This window comes from Panthera leo, chromosome E1 (assembly GCF_018350215.1).
Source record: "Panthera leo isolate Ple1 chromosome E1, P.leo_Ple1_pat1.1, whole genome shotgun sequence".
NCBI lineage: Eukaryota > Metazoa > Chordata > Mammalia > Carnivora > Felidae > Panthera > Panthera leo.
In genome coordinates this window covers 2,260,532-2,269,852 of record NC_056692.1, presented here as the reverse complement: position 1 = coordinate 2,269,852, position 9,321 = coordinate 2,260,532, and the positions used below count along the sequence as shown (strand labels likewise).

The window sequence follows — 9,321 nt, the reverse complement described above, 5'->3', positions numbered from 1 at the left end:
CCCTTTGTCTAATGGGACAGGCAAGTAAAATGAGGGAAGTCGTGGGTCAGGTGGGTGGGGGCTTTGAAGAATTCTGGTACAAATAACCTTGACCGGACCAGGCAGCCACTAACCCTCAGGTTGCTGCCAACAGGGGAGTCAGGCCTGGTGTTACCGTACTTTTAATTTCCCTCCCCCAAGGGAAGCCGGAAATCCAAATTTCTCTGTGCACTATCCAAACTTTTAAAGTAGCAAACTCACACTGAAACCTGTGAGGTCAACAACGCAGGTCAAACAAAACACGCCAGTTGGCAACCTCTGATGTCTGCTGTATCGTGCGTTTGCTCCCATCTTGTCACATGACTCTCAGACTAAGGGAGTAGGTCCTGTCATTTGCCTCATTTTACAGATGTGGAAACTTAGGCCCACAGCAGTTCAATAGCTTAGCTTATCCAAAGTTTGAGCACCAAAGCTGAAACCTGAAGGAAGGATTTTAAAGGGCTCTTCCCCCCCCCCCCTTATTACAAATGCATCCTTTTAGACATAACCTTTTTTTTTTATCCTAAAGATAATACTTATTACAAAAAAATAAATTACAGAAAGGTGAAAACAAAGATCACTAGTCTCAACATGCAAACATAAGCACTATTATTTGGTGCATTTCCTTCCAGGAGAAAACAACAACAACAACAACAACAAAAAACCCTATTCACTCAACAGACGTTAAGCACCTACAATCCTATAGGTCAGGACCTGTGCTAGGAGCTGGGGATATTACAGTGAACAAGGCACAGTTCCTGCCCTCAAAAGGCTTACAGTCTAGTTCTTGTTCTTTGTTTCATTATACTGGGAAGCTAGTGTTGCTATCCAAAGGAACTTCTACAAGAAACCAAAGACTAAATAAACTGATAGCGCATGTCTAGCGGGGCCCAAGGCTTCAGTCGGCCCCGTCCCACTTCGGCTCGCTCCCCATAAAGGCAATGACCTGGGAGGGCTGGATTCCTAGTGGAGTCGAGAGGCAGAAAGGGATAGGACTCGAGAGTACCGCCGGACTCTCAGTGCAGCCCGCAGAGGACCTGGGTCTTGGCCCTCTGTCCTCAAGGAAAGGGGTCGGCAGGGGGCAAGTGGTACGAGGCATCCAGGAAGATGACGAGGGTCCCAACGCTCGTGAAGATGATGAAGGTCCAGAGGAAAAGGCGATCCACTACCATGGCCACAAATTGCCAGTCTTCCTTCAGCTGGGGGTAGGCAGAGTAAACTGTTCCTGAGCTGCAGACCCCCCAGGGAAGGTCTACCCGCTACCCTTACCCTGTCCTACGAGCTCTGAGACAGGGGCGGGCCGTGGGACAGAGGAAAGCGAAACTGCGGGCGATGGATGGAGTGAAGAGCCAGTCGGAAAACAGGGGGCGGAACCAAAGGAGGCAAGCTTCCAATCAGAAACCAAACCGAGTGCTAGGGGCGGAGCCTGGGCTGGCGGGTGGAGCCAAGGCCACCCAGGCCCTGCCCTGCTCCACCCTCATTGGACTTACCGCGTCGTGGTCCTCCTGTTCCTGCAGCTGTCGAGCGATGTAGCTGATCGAGGAAACGACCTCCCGCAGCTCGGGAGGCAGGCCCACAGCCCGGTTTGGGCCATCGATAGATCGCCGCAGGTCCGGGGCAGACAGTTCAGGCTGGAACCTGGAAGAGGCGGGACAGTTTGGCCACGCTCTAGGCTCCATCCCAATTCCCTCCTCCAACATTCTTGTCAGTTTTCGAAACGTGAGAGGGCCCTCTAGGCTCTCCCCGTCAGCGACGACCTCTCCAGTCTTCCGCAATTCCTCCCATCCCTCTACGCTTTAGTTTCCGCCTTTCCGCAAAGTAGGCGGCAGAAGGGGTACTACACTTCCCATGATGCTCAAGGGCATCTTCCGGGACCTTAAGCCGCCTGCCTCTGCACAGCCTTCTGGGAACGGTAGTTCACGCTCTCCCTTCCTTGTAGGCGACGGAGAGTAGGTACTACCTGTTGGGTTTGGGGAAGAGAAAATCGTTCGGTGGCTTCCGGATGAAATATTCATCTGTTCCTCGACCCCAGCCACTTGCTGGAGAGTCCCTGAGGGCTACAGGAGGTGGCTCCGGCATCAGGTCTCTCTCAGGTTTGGGCCTCTTCAGACCCAGGTACGGAGGGAGTTTGTGGATGAAGATCTGCTGAGTAGAAAGGCATATTGGTGGTGGGGGGCTGGGAGGGGGGGGGGGCGCTCTCATGCTTTCAGACGGGAAGGGAAGTAGCTCACCGTCCCCAACCACCTGCTCATCCCTGCGCATGCGTGCGCGCGTCCCCCAGCTGCACAGCGAGGAAGTGCAACCACACGGCCTTAACTTAAGTGGGTTGGAGGCATCCTGTCCCGAAAACAAAGTTCCGAGGGCTTCCACCCTGATAGGACCTGACCCCGAGGATGTTTCCCTGCGACCCAGGGATGGGCAGTATTGATGAAGCCAATATGGGATCTAGGACATGATAATGTCAGGAGGGTAAAATTGACTGTGCAACCTTTCAACACCCAACTGGCCTTGGCACTTGAACACTCTACCAGGGGTTGTAGTTATCGTTCAGGTCTGTGAAGTTGGTAGGAGAGAGGAGTGGCACCTGCACAAAAAGACGAACGCTAGGACTGAGAGTTAACACTGGTTGGAGAAGGACATCTTACCTGACGGACCCAAATGGGCATTTGGTGGGTGTGGGGTGAGCGATGGTGCAGGTTGAGGACTAGGACGCTAAGGATGACTGAGAAAGTGACGAGCACCATGGTGAACATGAGGTACTTGATAATGATGGGGACAGACAGGGAGGTCTCAGGAACTTTGTCTGCCAGCAGCAGCAGGAACACAGTCAGGGTCAGCAGGGCAAAGATCGAGAGCCCCATCTTCTCTCCTTGCGGGGCAGAGAGGAAGGTGGAAGGATTAGGCTTTGCCAGAAGGCGATTTCCATGGCATAATCAGTGACCATGTCTCCAGCCCACTCAAGGACAGGCTTTTGGAAGGGCCAACTGCAGGCAGATGAGTCCTACAACGATAACCTCCAGCTCGGACTTACTCTCCTAAACTCCAGATTTATAGCCACCTGCCGATTTAACTTCTCCACCTGGATGTCCAAGAGACATCTCAAAATTAACCTGTCCAGAACCTAATCCCTTGACCACCAACCCCTCCCACAGCCTTTCCCACTTCAGAAGTGACAAATCCCATCTTTTCTGTGGCTCTCAGTCCTGCTCAACTCTCCTCCCTCTCTCTTAACCCATACCCAATCCATAGCAAACCCTACTGGTTTTCCTTTCAAAATATATCCATACAAAGTACCATTACCTCAGGTCTGAGTTATTATAAAGGCCTCCTCGGGGCGCCTGGGTGGCTCAGTTGGTTAAGCGTGCGACTTCTGCTCAGGTCATGATCTTACGGTTGGTGAGTTCGAGCCCCACCTGGGGCTCTTTGCTGTCAGCGCAGAGCCCGCTTCAGATCCTCTGTACCCACCCCCAGATCTCTGCTCCTCCCCCACTCACACGCACTGTTTCTCTCTCCTCAAAAATAAACATTAAAAAATAAATAAATTTAAAAAAAAATAGAAGGCTTCCTCTTTGCTTCATTGTCTTTACCCCTGCTGACTGTTCTCAACAGAGCAGCCAGACTGATCCTGTTAAAATGGAAATCAGATACATCCCTTTCCTTCTCAGAACCTTCCAGTGGCTTCTCATCTTCTTCGGCATAAAAGCCAAAGTGTTTAGGGGCGCCTGGGTGGCTCAGTCGGTTAAGTGTCCGACTTCGGCTCGGGTCATGATCTCGCGGTCCGTGAGTTTGAGCCCCGCGTCAGACTCTGTGCTGACAGCTCAGAGCCTGGAGCCTGCTTCCGATTCTGTGTCTCCCTCTCTCTGCCCCTCCCCCGTTCATGCTCTGTCTCTGTCTCAAAAATAAACATTAAAAAAAATTAAAAAAAAAAAAAAAAAAAAAAAGCCAAAGTGTTTAGTATGGTTGACAAGGCCTTCTGCTAATTCTCTGACTTTATCTCCTACTGTTTTCCTTCTCGATTACTTCATTCAGTCATTCTGGCTACTTCTCGAATACGCAAGGCTCACTCCCACTCCAGAGTCCGCAGTCACCACCAACTCCACCTGGTACATTCTTCCCCCCAGATGTCTGCCAGGGAACATTCTCTCAACCCCTTCACTCTTTGTTCAAATACTGATCCAATATTTCCTTTTTAGTGAGGCACTGGCTGACCATTCTATTCCTTAAGATTTTATTTTATTTATTTATTTTTTAGACAGAGAGATAGAGGTAGCATGAGCAGGGAAGAGAGAGAGAGAGAGAGAGAGAGAGAGAGAGAGAGAGAGAAGGAGAGGGAGAGGGAGAGAGAAAATCGTAAGCAGGCTCCATGCTCAGCACCAAGAGCCCGCCATGGGGCTTGATCCCATGACCCTGGGATCATGACCTGAGCTGAAATCAAGAGGTGGTCCCTCATCCGACTGAGCCACCAAGGCGCCCCTTAAGATTTTAAGTAATCTCTACACCCCCTATGGGGTTTGAACTCACAACCCTGAGATCAAGAGTCACGTGCTAGGGGCGCCTGGGTGGCGCAGTCGGTTAAGCGTCCGACTTCAGCCAGGTCACGATCTCGCGGTCTGTGAGTTCGAGCCCCGCGTCAGGCTCTGGGCTGATGGCTCGGAGCCTGGAGCCTGTTTCCGATTCTGTGTCTCCCTCTCTCTCTGCCCCTCCCCCGTTCATGCTCTGTCTCTCTCTGTCCCAAAAATAAATAAATTAAAAAAAAAAAAAAAAAAGTTAAAAAAAGAGTCACGTGCTATACCGACAGAGCCAGCCAGGTACCCCTGACCATTCTAGTTTAAATTACAACCCCTACCCCCATTCTCATCCTCCCTAACTGTTTTTCCTACTTTATTTTCCTCTTTAGGACTTGTCCTCTCCCAGTATACAACCTAATAGATTTATTTATTTTGGTTGTTGGCTGTTTCCCCCACTAGAACATAAACTCCAGGAGGGCAGAGATTTTTGTCTCTTTTATTCACTGATGTATCCCTAGTGCCTAGCACGTTATAGATGCTCAACAAATATCATTGCACGAAAGAATAGACCAACCCTTGTAGCTTTTTTAAGGAACTAAATAGCAATTTGAAGGATCTAAAAATGAAACAAAGTATATAAGGATGTGCCAGGTGGCTGATTATTCTCGGGGCATACAACAGGCACCTCAAACTTCAAGGAAGGTATGGAAATAAATAACTTTTATGGTCTGCTCTACTTTAGTCCTATAATATTGGGTTCCAAGATTTGCCCTGCTCAGGGAGGAAGTAGAAGTTACATTTGGAAGTGTGTTCTAGAGCTGGATCATTCTCCTTCTCTAGACGGAGAACTCAATGCCAGAGAGAAGGAAAGAGTGCTTTAAATACCAGAGTTGAGGATTTCTGTCTGTGAATCAGGCTGGCACCAACTCTCTCTGACTGCCTAATGTCGGGCAAATGCCTTAAACTCTCTCAGCCTCTTTGTCTTCCTCTGTAAAATGGGAAGACAGTTCAGTACTTATCTCACGGAGTTGTAAAGATTAGAATTGAATTAATATATGCAACATGTTCATTATACTACTTCTAGCAAGGCTCAAAAATAGTAAAAATAATACTAATGCTTACACAGAACTTACTTGGTGCTGGGCACGGTTCTATTAACTCAATTCATCCTCAGAATAATCCTATCAGGTCGAGACAACAATTGTCCCCATTTCCAGATCAGGAAATTGAGACACAGAGAGAGGAAAGAATTTGCCCAAGGTTACTCTGCTGCCTCCTAGAGAAATGTCACTATTGTTTCGGAGGGGGATAGGAGGCCAAGGGACTAGTAGGTGTCTGGAAAAGAAGGCAGTGAGCTGGGGAGGATACCAGGAATGGGAGAAGGATAAAGGAGAATTGTCTAATCCCAGGAGCTTGTTGGTCCCAAGAAGGAGATCCTAGGATTCTGAAAGGGAAGAGGCAGAAGTTACTGGATGGAGAGAAGTGGGGAGGTTGGCAGGGCCCTTCCCTCCCTTACCTGCATCTGGAGGCAGGTAGAAGACGAAGATGGCCAGGAGAGTGATGAGGATGCACGGGGCAATGACATTGACCAGGTAGAAGAGAGGCTTCCGACGAATAATGAGGTAGAAGGTGACTTCTTCCCGCTGTCCTTCCCCGCCTCCCCTCAGATCCGCCGGAGGCTGGATTAGCCGAGAAGGCTTGTGGATAATTTCCCATTGGCCATTCTCTGGGAGGAAGGAGAGGGGAAGAGAGAAGAACGGGACACAGATGTAGGACCTGACCTTACTGGTGCCAGATACGGCTTGATCTGCCACATCCTAACCCTCAGGTGGCTGATGTGATAAGGGCTAGCTGTGGACATCAGGCTGGGCAGCCCATCTCTGATAAACGTGAACAAGTCTCAGTTTTCCATATCTGTGAAACTTGTCTTGCTGACCCCACAGGGCTGTCCCCGGGCATTGCTGATGGGGAGGGGGGTGGAGAGGGGGCGGTATTTATCAGCCTGTTAGAAACCGGAAAGCATAAAGCCCATGGACGTGGGAGCCATGCCCGCTCACCAATGAAGGTCCCTTCATGAATGTACACTTCCTGCCGTTTCTGCTTGTCAGGACCCAGCGCGGTCTGCAGGCTGACCTCTGAGCTGTCATAGCTGTAAGAACTGAACACCATGGTGCAGTTCTGCCAGTCGAAGGGGAAGTAGGTGACCTGGATGGAGGGGGGGGGGGAGTGATGTGGGGTGGGGGGGTGTCACCAGGGCTGCCAGAGAACTGTTGCGGGGGGGTGCTGGGGGAGTTGGAAGGTCACAGACGAATTGGAAGGTTATTAGGGGAGGCCTTGGCCAACGGAAGCGGGATCACTGAGAAAGACTGGAAGTCAGGGACGGTGACGGGAGGAGAAGAAACAACGGAAAATCGGGCCACCTGGGTGGCTCAGTCGGTTAGGTGTCTGACTTCAGCTCAGGTCACGATCACGTGGTTTGTGGGTTCCAGCCCTACGGCAGGCTCTGTGCTGACAGCTCAGAGCCTGGAGCCTGCTTAGATTCTGTGTCTCCCTCTCTCTCTGCCCCTCCCCCGCTCACGCTCTGTCTCTGTCTCTCTCTCTGAAGAATAAATAAACATTAAAAAAAACCCACACGCGACAACGGAAAATCAGGAGGGCGGGAGAGATGTGAGGTTGAGGGCATATGGGAGGAGGGAGGGGCGTCAGCCTCTGGGGAGAAGCAAGGTTTCTGTGAGCCCTGAGCTTCCCAGGGGGAGCCCGGCCACCTCGATGCTGCAGCTGCTGCGGTAGAGGCCTGGAGGCTGCCAGCGCACGGAGCCGTCGGAGGACACAACCACGTTCAAGTCCAGAGCAACGCCAAAATTTCCGTCGTTGCTGCGGGTGAAGGGTCTTCTCAGCCGCAGGGATCAGGACCCCGCCCACCGGAGACCCCGCCCTCCAGAGACCCCGCCCACCTCCCGGTCTTTGGGAAGACCCTACTTGTTTAGGAGCACCACGTCCGGTAACCACACGGATGCAGCCGCGATGCGCAGTGAATCGATGCCCTCGTGCTCCGCGGGGTCCCAGCTCAGCCTGTAGTCAGTCCACCCCTGTGGAAGCAGAGGCCGAGGGGCTGTCCGGGGCTGGAGGCTGGGAGGGGACTGGGGATGGCCGAAGGATGCCCGGGAAGGGAGTGCCAGGGAGGGAAGCCGGCAGGCAGGTACTAGGGTTCTGGAAATCGGGGTTCTGATCCCGGCTGCACCTTCACTGGCTGGGACCCCGTCGGCTAATTTCCCCCTCCCCCACTGAGCAGGTGGCACTAGCTAGCCACTAAAACAGTGTTTTTCAAACTACAGCTGGCGACCCTTCAGCGAGTCTGGAATCAAATAAGCGGCCCCTGGGGGCTTAGTTAGACGTCAATCTTTGGCTCAGGTCATGATCTCACAGTTCGTGAGTTCCAGCCCCGCGTCAGGCTCTGGGCTGACCGCTCAGAACCCGGAGACTGCTTCCGCCTCTGTGTCTCTGTCTCTCTGCCCCTCCCCTGCTTGTGCACACACACTCTCAAAAATAAACAAAAAACTTGGTGTACCCAAAGCGTGAAAAAAAATTAGAATATGGAACGCAACTCTCATAGTAAATATACGTATTGTTTCCTGAAGCTTCCCTTTGGGTCATGTGCTCCGAGGTCGTGATTCTTAGAAATAATAGTCTTACTGAGCGGGACGTTGGAAGAAATTGTAAAGGCAGCGGGACGCCCTTTCCCACCCCACGGGGTCTCCGTACCAGGTCTAAGTACACCTTTGTGCTCATCTCTTCATCCTTCTCGTTCTAGAAGGGAAAAATTTCAAGGGTAGAGGTGACGTGAATAGAGAGCAATGAAGGGGCTCGGAGGGTCAAGCTCCCTCTGGAAACCCCTCTTTTTCCGGAGTCCCACTCTCTCGGGTCCAAGCCCCGCCTCCAAGATGCTGCCCTGGTTTGAGCCCCGCCTCTATCTCAGAAACTTCCGGCCGTCTACCCGGCCAGCCAATTCATCTACCAGTCCGCCCACCCCCGGCCCCGCCCACAGCCTACCGTTCACCCAACCCTGCATCTCCGGCCGCTGTGGTCTCTTGACCCCGTCCCGCACCAAGCTCCGCCCCAGCCTGCGACCCCGCCTCAAGACCCGCCCCCCAGCGCGTCGTGGACTCCCGGCTTCACTTCAGGACCCGCCCGCAGTCCGGCTCGCCGCCCTGGCCCGCCCCACCCCTGGCCCGTCCGGCGGCCACGCCTACAGCTTGTCCATTGGTCCGATTTCGACCCAATCTCGGCTCACGGCCTATCTCCCGGCCTGGCCACGCCCCCAGACGGCCCCGCCACGCCCCAGGCCACGCCCCCAGCCGTTCAGCAAGTCGGACCTCAAACCCCGGCGTGCGCCCTCACCAGGCTGATGAGCTGCGCCAGGCTGAGGCCAATGCTGACCCCGACACGGTCTCCCACCTCCCGCGCCGGCCGCACCGAGCTATCGTAGCCCGAGAAAAGCTTCTCGAGGAGCCGGCCCTCCGCCTCCGAGCCATGGGCGCCTGGAAGAGGAGGGCACTGAGTGAAGCCACCGTGCCCTGCCACGACCCCTGGTCCTGTCACTGCTCCTCTGAGGCCCGCACTTACCCGGGGCGAGCGGCGCCCCCAGCACCCCCAGCAGCAGCAGCAGCAGCGCCCCTGAGGTCATAGCCCGGCCGCGTAGCTCAGTGACTTCGCTCCGTTCGCCAGCGCAGGGGAAGTGACGAGGCGCCCAGAAATGTGCACCTGTCGTTGGGGGACAGCCGCCAGCCCACCCGCC

The 9,321-nt window shown here is 53.3% G+C and overlaps 1 protein-coding gene across 1 annotated transcript; it reads right to left on the bottom strand.

Annotated features, from left to right (window-relative positions):
* Nucleotides 1-441: 441 nt before the first annotated feature.
* On the bottom strand, nucleotides 442-9,226 carry CHRNB1 (cholinergic receptor nicotinic beta 1 subunit). Its single transcript, XM_042914698.1, has 11 exons — nucleotides 9,150-9,226; nucleotides 8,925-9,064; nucleotides 8,289-8,333; nucleotides 7,506-7,615; nucleotides 7,292-7,400; nucleotides 6,584-6,731; nucleotides 6,043-6,252; nucleotides 2,664-2,887; nucleotides 1,979-2,160; nucleotides 1,509-1,656; nucleotides 442-1,217 (listed from the first exon to the last, which is right to left on the bottom strand). The coding sequence occupies exons 1-11, from the start codon at nucleotides 9,208-9,210 to the stop codon at nucleotides 1,077-1,079; spliced, it is 1,518 nt and encodes a 505-aa protein (XP_042770632.1). The 5' UTR covers nucleotides 9,211-9,226; the 3' UTR covers nucleotides 442-1,076.
* Between the last annotated feature and the right edge of the window lie 95 nt (nucleotides 9,227-9,321).